The sequence below is a fragment of the Corvus cornix genome, chromosome 8, assembly GCF_000738735.6.
Source record: "Corvus cornix cornix isolate S_Up_H32 chromosome 8, ASM73873v5, whole genome shotgun sequence".
NCBI lineage: Eukaryota > Metazoa > Chordata > Aves > Passeriformes > Corvidae > Corvus > Corvus cornix.
Window position 1 is genome coordinate 26,979,364 of NC_046338.1, and position 13,279 is coordinate 26,992,642.

General features: G+C 43.3%; 1 protein-coding gene across 1 annotated transcript; it reads right to left on the minus strand.

Annotated features, from left to right (window-relative positions):
* Positions 1 to 14: 14 nt before the first annotated feature.
* On the minus strand, positions 15 to 3,167 carry APOBEC4 (apolipoprotein B mRNA editing enzyme catalytic polypeptide like 4). Its single transcript, XM_039556136.1, has 2 exons — positions 2,233 to 3,167; positions 15 to 132 (listed from the first exon to the last, which is right to left on the minus strand). The coding sequence occupies exons 1-2, from the start codon at positions 3,165 to 3,167 to the stop codon at positions 15 to 17; spliced, it is 1,053 nt and encodes a 350-aa protein (XP_039412070.1).
* Between the last annotated feature and the right edge of the window lie 10,112 nt (positions 3,168 to 13,279).

The window sequence follows — 13,279 nt, forward strand, 5'->3', positions numbered from 1 at the left end:
CCAAACATCAGAATCTAAATTCCTCTGCAAGCCATGGTGAGGATGATGGTGAAACAAACTGTCCCCCTGTAATCCAGGAAGTCCACGGGGGATGCAGAGATCCACTTGCAGCCCGTGGGAGAAGTGCTCACGCTGGAGCAGATGGATACCAGAGGGTGATCCAGTGGGAGACCCGAAGAGAGAGAGAGAGCCCCTGCTTCCAAACTAGAGCAGGCTTTCCTTAAAAGACTGCACACTGTGGATGAGTGACCCACACCACAGCAGTTTTGGGAAGACTGCTCATGGGAGAGACCCTATGGCATAGCAAAGAGTCCTCTCCCTGAGCGAACAGAAGAAGATCCCAAGTAACGAACTGACCAAACCTCCATGCCCTGTCTCCCTGCACTGTCGGTGGGAAGGAGGGAGGGGCTGGGGGGGAAAAGGTGTTTTAAAGCTTATTTTACTTCTCATTGTCCTCCTCTGACTCTGTTAATAATAAATTTACTTTATACCTTTAAATTTGAATCTGTTTTGCCCTTAGAGTGTTTTCTCCCAATCCTCATCTCAACTCATGAGCCTTTTGTTAATTTTTTTCCCCTCTCCTCTACCAAGCTGAGAGAAAGAGAAAGTGAGCAAACAGCTTTTGTAGGTGCCTGGTCTTTGGCCAGCATCAAACCATGACACTCTCTTTCCCCACTGGCTGAAGTACTTGAGAGGTACAGACTTCCCAAATCGCCTAATACAGACCCCCTCCTAATGTGTACCCCTCCCCCCGCCCCCCTTTTCTTCTTCTTTGTGTCTCTGTTCTTTTTCTACAAGTCCAGGGATTTTGCAAGGCCTTGAGTGAGTAACTGACTGTGTCAATTAGTGGAATTCCGATGGAATTTATGGTTCCTCCCATTTCTTCTTTCACCTTTCAGTATCTGGCTTTATCTACCAGCAGGCCCACAGTTTGTTTGTAAAGACACCTCCTTCTCATTCCTTTCATATATATGCATATATTACACCCACCACCCCCCCACCTCTCCCCCCTTATTATGAAGAAAACAGCTGGTGGGGAAATTTATTCCTGTATCAGCCCTACCTGCAGGACCACCTTCTTGACAGAGGAGGAATTTATGATATGTCACGTGTTCCACCAAAGTTGTCTCAGCTTGGGAAGCTGCAGTCCAGCTGTAACTGTGGTTGTAGCTTGGGGATTGCTGGCATTTTTCTTCTGGAAATTGGCTTAAGGGTGACAAATTAATTGCAGGAGGTAAATAGACTGTCAGGGAGTCACAGAATGGTTTGGGTAGGAAGGGACCTTTAAAGGTCATGTAGTTCCAACTGCCTGCCATGGGCAGGGAGCACTTGGGGTTTGGGGCTTACTGCTCTGGCTTTTAAGGTAGAGGATTAAAACAAAAATATGTTCATAATCAGTTATTTGAAACCCAGAGTTATTCCATGGGTTAGATTTGGCAGGAGGGGACTTTATTGGTGTTTTTTGCTATCTGTGATCTCAGTTTCACACCAAAAAGTGGATGGATCTGTGCTATCCTCAGAGCAGGTGTGTGCCATGGGGAAACACTTCAGAATGAGGACTTCCACTGAATTACTCCTGTTATAAACATATATTATAGTATTGGCTTCTCGCAAAGTATTAGATATTATATAATGTTAGAAATGCTTTTTGCTGTGTGGATGTAGTTTTCTCTCGTTTTAGCAAGAATGTTAGCAAGTGTGAGCAAGTAAGATAACCTCCAAGCCAGCAGAGGATAAGGCCCGAGAAGCTGCTAATCAACACTTTGTCCAGAGAACAAAAGGGCCCAAAGGCTACTCTGCCCGGAGAACGGGCGGCCAGGAGGGTCCGAGAGCCCTTATCACCGCTCTGCCCGGGGGGCAAAGAGGCCAAAGCTGCAATCAGCCCTGACTGTCTGGAGAATTAAGAGATCCACCCTACCATCGACTCTTACCTAGCGAGCCCACCCCCAAGAATCAAAAGAAATAAAACCACAAGGCCGAAGACTACGCATGCTCTAAAAAGGCGGACCCAAGGAGTGGCCATGCAGAACAGTTCCTGGAAAAGTTTTAATATGAATAGAGAACAGACAGTAAAAATGGTATAAAAAGGACTCACCTCGAGCATCAGGTGTGCTCTTGGCAGAGCGCCAAGGCACCTGGCTGTTATCCCTTTGCTTTATTTTATGTGTCTCTTATTGTCTTTATATTAAACTCTTTAAATTCTAACAGGAGAGTGAACCTCGTTTTTCACACTCCTTTGGCATTTTTAAATGCCTTACAACATTTCTGGGTCTGGGGTATAGCTGTTCCCTCTGAGAGGGCAGAAATACACCTGGGAAAAGCCCTCCTTGGCTTGGAGACATCAGAGGAAACAGACTGCCTTTCATGGCTGGGAAAGGCTGCTGGGAGGCCAGTCTGAGAGGGGAAAAGGCCTTTAAATTCTGCTGTCCAGCTGGGTTCCCCTGCATTCCCTGGGGAAAAGCTGTCCTAAAATATGTTTTAGTTGCTGTCAGGTTAATTTGATGTGGGTTTTGTGCACCTGCTGGCAGAGCTGGGTGACAAGGGGTTGCCCCCGTGATGCCACACACAAAGTGGTAGAGCAGGTATGGCCATGCCCCTCCTGGAAGCCTCTGCAGGGTCACCCAGGGCCAGAGGCTGCAGAGGTCCCGCAGAGCCCCGGGAAGACTGTCCCTGCAGGGATAGGGCTGAGAGAAGTAGATGCAGAGCAAAATGTGGGGGTGCCTCAGCAGGAAGCTGAACATTTTCTTCACGCAGCAGTGCTGAGCCTCGTTGCAGGGTGAGAAATTGGAGTAGAGGGTGATGCAGCTGATGCTTGCACAGGCAGCTGTGACTGCATCCAGGTAAGCGCCAGTCTCGAACAACACAGCCTCAGGGTGCTTGCCTTGGGCACTACAGTTTGTGGCGTGGCCTTTTTGGAGGACTCTGCCCGAGAAGCTCCTCAGCTCATAGAAGAGAAGGTGCCTGTTTTGGGGAGTCACTGGGGGTCTGTGCGGGAAGCCAAAGACCCTGTGGAATTCTTTGTATAGGACTCTGGCTTCTTCCCCTGTCCGTATGTGGTAGGGACACTTGGCACACACGTGGGTCTGCCTCGGCCAGCAGCAGGTCTTTACCACAGTGCCCTGGTGTGTCAGAAATTCTTGGAAAACTGTTTTCTCTCCTGTATTCATGTTGTATCGAAAACGCTCCCAGTTTATGTGCTATAGAGCTCACAGTCCTAAATGAAAAAGTAATATTTTAATTCAAACCTTCAATTTGTTTTGCAGTTAAACTACATAAATAATAGTGTACAGTCTCTTCAAAAAGCTACTGGAACTTGTAGCAGCATATGGTAACTTGATGACACAGAGGAAAAAAAGTCTTGGAGCCTGGGGGTATTATTCACAAATCAGCGGTTTTGCTTAAAAAAGAGTAAAAATTTCTCTTTTACCCTAGAGAGGAGAAACTGCACAATAGAAACTGCCACCCTTTTCAAGATTGTTACAGGTGATTCCATGATTCAATCTGGCAAAACAAACATGCAAACACCAACAAATAAAGAAATTAAAATGGTGTAATTACCATGTCAGCAGGTCCAGCTCAGGGTAATAGCAAATATTTATCTGATTTCCTTCAGTGGGTTTTTAAGTTTCCACTTTAGGGCTCTTGCAATCTTTCTTCTGTGATGCAGAAGAAGGTTCCTCCCTGGTCTGGGCAGTTCAGTGCAGAAGGATCTTTCCCAGTGCAGGGGCTTGGCCCCAGTTGAGATGGTGACAGCAGGTGTTTCCAGGTGCCAGGTGCTGGGAGACAGGAACACAAACAGAATTTACCTTTGCAAACTGTGGGAGTTGAGCTACTGTTCTGTGCCTGTCAATAATTTTTTTTTTTCATTTCTCAAGTGATACTATTGCCCTTTTTTAGTAGTGAAGTTTTGCTACAAGATTGTTATAGATGAAATCTGGGTGTTCTAAGCAGTGTCCAACTGAGTTTCTTTCCAAATGATTTGTGTGTTTATCTGCCTGATGTGCCAGCTGAACAGAAAACTCATATTGTACTTCTGCACCAAGGCTTTCCCTTTCTTAGGAAGTTTGTGCCCCCCTCCCTGAGGCTATAATTCCAGGGAGCAGTGGGCCATTCTATGAGTAAGCTCAATCATGCTTTGTGCCAGGGTGGCAGAGGAGGGCAAACACAAATTTTGCGGGGTTGAACAGCTTTTGGCTCAAGCAGGAAGTTGTCTTCACTGCTGCTCTCATTGCCCCTCATCATTCCTGGATCCTGTTTAATTCTGTTGCTGCTCCACTGTAAAACTTTGCCATCTGCATATTTTATTACAGCTCACTTCTGCATTCCCTCTGTTAGTATTTAATTTTTCCCTTAAATTCCTCATTTCATTAATTTGCTTTGCTTTCCACTCCTGACTCTACACTAACTTCTGTATATTTTCCTCATATATTTTCACATATTTATGTGCTGTAGTTCCTTCGTGATCCAGGCCATTGTGCTGTTCTCATTCAGATATCTCCTAAAGATTGGCTTCCTGACATCAGGAATGTTCCATTTGTCATTTCTGGTGTTTCTGTACATTTTGAGTGGTCAGTTGTGCTCTATTCTGTGCAGTGCAACATCACCCTGGCAGTGCTGTGCCTCAGGAAGTGGAAGATGCCTCTGCTCCCCGGCATAAAGGAGGGGAGGTCTGAAGAAACGAGTGTTTTTCTTTGGAGAGGGATGTCAGGAGAGGGTGTCACCCCCTCGCCACTTCTCCTGTAGGCTGTCAGTGCTAAAGACTATTGAAAAAGCTGCTAATCTTTTTTTTTTTAAAGTTCCGATTCCTCCCGTCCCTGCTGATGCTCCTGCAGAGTTGTGATGGCCACATGATGGCAATGTCGTACCTCAGGGATGTGTGTCGTTTTCTGCTGGATGGAGACGATTGCTTCTCGAGCTCCGTTTAAGTGTCTCTAGAGGTTTTCCACCAGAGGCACTGGAAATTTTACATCTCCCCCTGAAACTTGGCACTTTTCCTTTGGTTGGTGCTTCTCCCTGATCAAAACCCATCAAATTTTCAATCTCCTCAGTCAACAGCATCACATCCTTACAGGATGGGAGTCAAATCCTAAACTACCCTATTGGATGGATTAATTGGAAGAATGTTCCCACTACCCAAGCGCATTTCTGGACGTGCAACATTGGCCTTTGGCTCCTTTGCCAGTGCTGTCCCTCTCCATGAGCCACCATTCTGATACAGGAGATAGTGTCTGATAGATCCCTAGGAACCCAAAATGATGTTAACATATCTGTGTATATCTCTGTCTCTATCTCTATCTCTCTCAAATGATATTTAAAATTATAATTCTATCTTTGCCCCTCCCAACTATATTTGGAGGGGACAGGGATATAATTATAACTTTAAGAAATATTTCACTTCTTGCTAAAATGCCTCTCTGGGGCAGCAGGCAGGAGGTACTGATTAGTGCCCCACAACAAGATACAAATGTTCACAGGAGGAAGTGGAGAGGAATGCTTTATCCAGTGAAAACCACAGGGAAAACAGTCCCTAATGACTCCATCTGGAAGTGAGCCAGGGTCCAAGCCATATGTTCTGCACCTATGGAAAAACACCCTAATGATCAGGGCTGGGATTTTCTGTATCCAAATATTAGACAAACCCTGATATCTCTTTAGGCTAAAAAGCATGCAGAAATTCTGATCCATCCCAGCGTGGCCAGTTTGGACCTGATCTTACTGATTTAAATATGTGATTTTGGGATTTCTGAAGATGTCTTTTGGAAGCAAAGTTGTGTGCATTGATTAGACAGAAACTGATGCATCATTACATGGAATCAGGATGTTTAATTCCCCAAACTAAACCATGGTCTGCTTCCATAGGCTGGTATAAATGTTGCTGTGTGTATGGGGAAAGGGCTCTGGAGCTTCCCCTGAAACGCTACACTCAGGACAAGGATGGTTCCTCTCTTTTGTGCCTCTGAAATGCAAGTGTTGAAATTCTGTTGCATTTCTTAGTACAGCCTGGTGCAAAATAATCTCTGCTGAAAGCATTTTACACATCTTCATTCAGTAGGGAGTTTATCTGAATTCAAAGTCCAGAGCAGTCACATGGTACCATAATCAGCTGGAGACTCGACGTTCCTGTGCAGCCCTAAGGTTTTAAAAATAAGAAACAAAGCATATGAGGGAAGAAGCAAGATCTGTCCACAGTTGCTCATAACCACATCCAGACAATTTGAACCCATGCTGTGGTGGCATAACCTGCCTCCACACTGCCCAGTCTCCAGCTCATTGAACATGAGACTGTGGGATATCTCGTGCCACAGGAGCGCTGCTCCTGGCTCCAAAGTGGAGCCCTGGTGCTCTGCACTCTGCCAAGGGGACATAAAGATTAGCCAGGATTTAGGTCCTGAGCTGGGAATATTTCCTGCATGGGTTCCTCTGAAAGTCCGACCTTCACAAAACTATTCCACCAAATCTGCCTCATCTGGCTTGTTTAGTCTCAAAGTGATTGGAATTATCACCTCACTTCCAGAGATTTTTCCAGGGCTTCATTATCTTGGTTGTTTCCCTTTCTCTATGCCTAAAAATAATTATTTTCCCCTTTTCTGTCTATTAAGAGTAGAATTGAAACCTACAGAGCAGCAAGCAGTCTGTAAGGGGAATGACAAATAAGGACATTTACATGCCACAGACAGGGTAACCAGGTTAAATTTTAGGACAGCAAAAATCATAAGGAAAAATTACAGGAAATAACCCAGGATTTTTATTATTAAAAAAAAATACTGAGTGTGGCCACACCAGAGATTATAGGTGGAGAAATTCTTCTATATTAATTATAAAGTGTTATCGGGATGCTTTGTTTGTCAAACAATTGGACAGATTTCCTCTTGCCCTATGAAAGAGCCAGGGAACTTGCCAAGGGCCTGTGTTTACAGATAGAAAATACAGAGGAACAAAATTAAAGTTTAGCGATGGATGGAGAAGAGACCTTTCATGTATTGCACATAACATATATTATGTATTTCTCACACACACACATATATATATTTATAACACACACACACATATATATATGTTATATATATATAATCTGCTTCATCTTCTTTCCTTTTAAAATGAAGATGATTCTTGGGACTCAAAGAGACATATTTCATTCTTAGAAAATACCAGTTCAGAACATAATTTAAGATTTGAGGTCAAACGATTAAATGATCTGTGCACACAGATTTGCTTCCATGTTGATCAGTGGAGCTCAGATGGTTTCCAGAAGCACAGGACCAGGGAAAGTGGTGGCTATGAGACAGACAGTAATGGTCATCTTAATTTTGGTAGGATATATGAGCTTTGTACATGTAGAATATTGCACCAATGTTCAGTCCAAATCTGATCTCATTTCCACCTGTCTCCTTTCGGGCCCTTCCCTAGGAATGAGGGGAGCTGTGCTGGCAGAAAACCCACTGGAGTTGTGACTCTGTTCACAGAGTAAACCATGCAAATCCTGATTACCAGGGCAGTGATTACACCTACCATCTCCTCCTTCCAAAGCAGCTGCCTGGCAATTCCTATCAAACTGAAAAACACTGGCTGTATGTCAGGGAAAAAGAGAAGACAGAGTTGGGTGTTCTTTGGGAACACCCAGAGTTGCTGGGGATGCTTTAACCATAGGCTGTGAGCCTGGGCATCCCAAACAACTCATACTTCTCTATCTGGATACCCCATATTCTTTCACTATGCAGGGATGAGTGTTGGCTAAATAACACAATTTAAGACCTGCTATTTTCTAATAGAATAAGACTTTTTATAGTGTAGGAAAACCTGCTTTCAATTGCCATTGTTGGGCATTACTTTAGTCAACGAAAAAAAGTATGCTTGGGAACCTGCCTGGAAGCCATGTGATTTCAGAGTATTGCTATTTCCCTTTTTAAGAGGAAGGAAAGCCAACTTTTTTTTTATGTCATGGTTGAATGCAGTGATGTATCCAGTATGGAGGAGGGGAATTCACTCCAACTCCTGTGATATGTGTAGGGCAACTCTATGTGCCCATTTTCAGGCATTTGGAGACTCCCAGACCTGCCTGAGTTATGCAGCACCCATGGTGGGCAAGTCCTGCCCAGGAGCTGAGGGTCTCGTAGCCTCTCTGGCTGTTCTATGGGTGATGCAGGTATGATCCTTATTTACATCAAGATGGAATTTGGGTTTAAGCTGCTTCTGGCAGCTTTGTCTCTAAATGGAGTCAGACTGCACAGGTGAAGGCAAGATGTATTTCTTTTCCTATATATATGTTGTACTTGCTGTGTGTTTGATTTAATGAAAGTGTTTCTTCAGACAGTTTAGTAAATTTGAATATTTTGGGGTTTTCATTTTGCCTTGCTGCTTATGTACCAAATAACAGGCCAATGCTTTGCAGGTATTTCTTTGCTGCACACATTCCCCTTTCCAAGTGACTCTCAGTGATTATATCCCCTTCCTGCATCCCTTTCATCCCTGGAATTGTCCAAGGCCAGGTTGGATGGGGCTTGGAGCAACCTGGGATAGTGGAAGGTGTCCCTGCAGGGGTGGGATGAGATGATCTTTAATGTCCCTTCCAACCCATTTCATGATTCCATGAAAGAACCCCTGTTTGCTGGGCAACAATGTTCTATACTTCACTTGCCCCATTCTACATGACCTTTTGTATATTAACAATGATATTGAATCACAGAGTGAAAACACTGCTCTAAAGTATAATTTTTTTAAAGTTACGCTTGGACTGTGTAGATAATAATTATCCTATTATTAATTAGGAAATGACACATCTTTGTGAGGTTCTTCTTAATAGAAAACAACAGCCCTGGAAAAAAAATACACACACAAATATGTATATATATTACACCCACCACCCCCCCACCTCTCCCCCCTTATTATGAAGAAAACAGCTGGTGGGGAAATTTATTCCTGTATCAGCCCTACCTGCAGGACCACCTTCTTGACAGAGGAGGAATTTATGATATGTCACGTGTTCCACCAAAGTTGTCTCAGCTTGGGAAGCTGCAGTCCAGCTGTAACTGTGGTTGTAGCTTGGGGATTGCTGGCATTTTTCTTCTGGAAATTGGCTTAAGGGTGACAAATTAATTGCAGGAGGTAAATAGACTGTCAGGGAGTCACAGAATGGTTTGGGTTGGAAGGGACCTTTAAAAGTCATGTAGTTCCAACTGCCTGCCATGGGCTTACTGCTCTGGGTTTATGGCTGAAATATGGAGGATTAAAACAAAAGTATGTTCATAATCCATTATTGGAGAGCCATAATGGCCTTTTTGAGCTGTCATTGTGTAGGCCCTCTCTCAGCTGTAATGGCACCTTTGTTTGCGGTGGAAACATGATAGACTGGAAAAAATCCCTTTTGGTCTTCATTAAACATTTTTGAAGATACCCTTCTCCCCTCTCTGCACTGTTGCTGGCCTGAATACCTACATCAAAGGAGACTGTAAAGAAATTCCTCAAATACTTGAGTGGGAAAAGGCAAAACAGTGACCTAGATAAGATACATCTCCAGCAGCACAATAAGCACAATAATGTCCTGAGAAGGGGTTCCATACTCCAGGGTGTATTCTGTTCTTGTATGAGCAGAGACCAACAAAGATTAGGGAGGACAAGTTAGCACAGGCAGAGGATTTGCTGCCATAGGATTGTACAGGGAGAGGGCTGATGCTGGAACTAGTCATAACATGGACGTGATACACATATTTTCTTAAGATTTTTGATTAAACATGTAGGAACAAGTTCATTAATGTCCTGTATGTTACGTGCAGGGCATTCCTTTAATGTATTTTTATGTTAATCAACATAAAGTTGAATATTCCTTTGGAATATTTCTTTTCCATTCTTCTTGTCTAAATACTGTTGGAGGAACTGCTTTCCTCGTCCCTCAACTGCAGACTGAACCAGAGGAATTTGTCATTTGTCCCCTGAGTAGGCTGAGAGCTGGCAACAAGGTTACAAGGAAGGAAATCCATGGCGATTAAAGAAAAGGAGGTGGGAGAGGAGGAAGGAGACCCATCCTGTTATGGGGATACAATCGGTGTGAGTGTTGTGGTGACGCAGCCTCAGGAAAAGGCCAGACCTTCAAATTGGAGTTAAATTGCCTTGGAGGGGCAACGCTGTTCCTTCATCTTGTCCTTCCCCCCCCTCACTAAACGTTCAGTAGCCAGGCTATTGTAAAGACTTAGTGTTATCTAGATGTGATTGGTGATGAGAGGCAAGTAAAAAGGTCACCTTTCCTTAGAAGGAAGAAATGAGTAAAGCCGAAAAAGAGGGGAAAATGCAAGGCTGGCGTGTTATCCAGTATCACTGTCTTAAAAACCCAAATGTATATCCCTGTCTGAACCCAATTATCAGCCTTGCCTGACTTCCCTGGAGATTTAAGTCTTGGGTCTCTTCCAGAACTCAGGTATGATCTCAGATGCTTTGGATTTTGGCATTTAATTGTAAGGAAATTAACAAGTATATGGATTTTAAAATTAAAGATCTAGGAGCAGTCTGATTGAGATTAGGAGGACCTCATGGCTGTAATCCTTGGATTAAACTTCAGCTTTCCTTGCACTTGTAAATAGACATTGTGCTTCTCAGGAAAAAAATGTAATGTCCATCAAAATAATCTTGAAGGCTGGGGAGATACGGTGATAGCTGCACTGTTAGAATTGCTTGTGGAAAGGCATTTGCAGTAAATCTCTTGGTATTCGGATTAAACTGGACAATATGCTTATGTATCTTCATGGCAACTGTTGGGATTGCAGCCACAGAATTATCCACAACCATCCACAACCATCTACTGGCTTTTCCAGGCCTCTGGTGGCTCAGGTTTTTACTGAGTCCTGTGTTGTGAGAGTGCTGGAAATAACATTGTACCAGAGTCCTTGTGCACTTCTTTGTCAGTGATTCTCTGTTGGTTTCAGCCACTCTTTCTTTTTGTAAGGCTTTGTTCCGAGGCTGCCAGGCCTGAATGGAGAGTAGGAAGTCACTCCAGCTGCTTTCCTCATGCTGGCATTCTGTGCCAAACAGGAATTGCTGAGCAAAGAACATCCTTTCCCCAGAGAGGTTTGCTGGAGTAGCACAAAGGCAGTCTGGATTTTTTTTTTTAAATTAGAAGTTCCTGCCAAATACTGTCATCAAGGGTTGGGGGAGGAAGGGAGGGAGGGAGGAAAAGAAATACATGAAGTCTGGAGTCCACTTGGAAGAGCAAGAAGCCTGTCTGGGAGAGTAAGAGCAGTGCTTTCTCTACAGAACTCTTGCTTCTTAATTTATAACACCTTATCCAGAAAAGAGGGCTGGGATTTTTTTTCCCTTCCCTCTTCTGTGGATCTTGGTTCTGACTGTTATTTCTCCAACAGAATTGGAGGGATTATGCAACTTTGCACTTGGTTTTGGACTAGCCAGTGGAACAAAAAATAAGCAGAATTCCTTTTCTTAAGTGGGCGCCAAATTCTCAAGTGACACATCATGCCACGTTGTGTTGATGAATGCACGGCCGGCTGCTTGCATGGCTGGCGCTTAAATTCTCCATTTTTTCTTAAAAAAAGGTTGTGGCTTCTTTGCTTTCTTTTTGCTTTGCAAAGGAAAAGTTTAGAAAACAATCCATAAAGAATAATTGACATGTATTTGGGGGAAGAGGACGATACGGAGCCATTTCACTTCTTGTTGAGGGTTTAATCCAGGATAAATCTGTAAAAACTGAAGCATACAGGGACCTGATGCTGTCTGGTGCTGGATGAGGAATGCATTGGGTAGTTTATTGCATTCCTCAGTGCACTGGTGACCACTTTATTTGTATTTTTGTATTATTTTGTAATATTTGACTATTTCTGGTGTTCTTGCTGACAGTATTACCAAAGATTTGCCTTGCAGTTTGAATAGGCCTCTCTAGCAAGGTGGCTTCAGGTCAGAACTGATTTGTGGATGAAGGATTGTATGTTTAAGCTCATTATTTTTGAGGATGTTGCAAAATCCTTGTAATGCAGAAGGCAGATGTGGCAATACAAGGATTGAAAAATTGCCTATCTAGTGCATATATATGTCCTGACAATTCAGTTGTGGACAAGTATGGAGTAACTTTTCCTCCATGGATCTCTCAGTGTTCATCTTATAATGCAAAGGAAAGAATTTAATACTCCTTTTACTTTTTGGTGTGTGGTGTAATGGTTTTTAATACAACTGCATATTTTATAATTATCTACTCTAGGTTCTCATTTCCAATCTAGCTCATCTCCCTGAGCATAGTAACACATTGCACAATTAATTTACTGTTTATAATATGCCCCTGAAAAGAGGCTCTTCCATCCTGTTTATTACCGTGTTTCCAGCTGATCTCCGCAGAATAAAACAGTGGCTTCTGTGCCAACTTGTGTTACAATTTTGCATAACAGTGTTCAACTTTGGCCAATTTCGAAGGTCTTGGGTGGTGTTGAGGAAGTCTTTCTGTAAAACCTTGAAAATACATTTTAGTATGTCATCCCAATACAATGGATGGGGTTTGAGTCTGCTAAGTAAGTTGTCAGTAGGCTAGATGCTAGACCTGAATTTTCTCTAAAATTTTCCGCTCTTTTAGCACCTATACAAGAGGATTTCCTCTTCACAGGCCTTTGGCTTTTATTTTGCTTTTTGGACTTTATCTAATTCTTTGGTAAAGATCATCTGGAAGAGAACTGGGGGAACTGTCAAAACACAAGTTGTTTCCTGTCATTGTCTAGAGCATTGTGGGCTTCCATCTCCTTCCTGCCTTTTGTTCCTGGGTTGATAATGTTGTCTTTAAATAAGTTCAAACAAAATTAGATGTAATAGAGCTGGAAATAGAAACTAGTATCCTTAAATGAATGTCTTTGCTGTCTGAGCACAATGTGCCAATAATAATAAAGCCAGGTGATCCCAGAGGGGAGTGAAGTGTTTACAGCCTGTGGATCTAATCCTGTCACCTTTCCCTTGCAAGTGAATCTGCTGAAGTCACCAGCAGCACTTCAAGGAAGTGACAGATGGATGACAGCAGCAGCCAAGTAGCAAGGGAGATTTCTTTTTAGCTGGAGTGTGCTGCTCCCAAAAATTCACAGCATTTTTAATAGGTGTTGATAATTTGTTCAAGCGAGTTGTGCTCTATTACTCTACATCCCAGTGGCACCAGTGCCAGGAGTGTTGGATGTTGGACTCAAGGAATCCATCATAAAATCTGTCCTTGCACTGTAACAGTGCCTAAAGGTCATAGCAAGGGTTTATGCCCTGTCCTAGGACATCTGCAAGTGGGCAGGAGTCTGTCTCAGAGCACAGCATGAAA

Coding starts and splice junctions, on each gene's coding strand:
- APOBEC4 (XM_039556136.1), bottom strand. CDS start 3,167: ATGAATACAGGAGAGAAAACAGTTTTCCAAGAATTTCTGACACACCAG. Junction 133..2,232: donor CATTTAAAAATGCCAAAGGA/GTGTGAAAAACG, acceptor CATCTGCTCCAG/CGTGAGCACTTCTCCCACGG.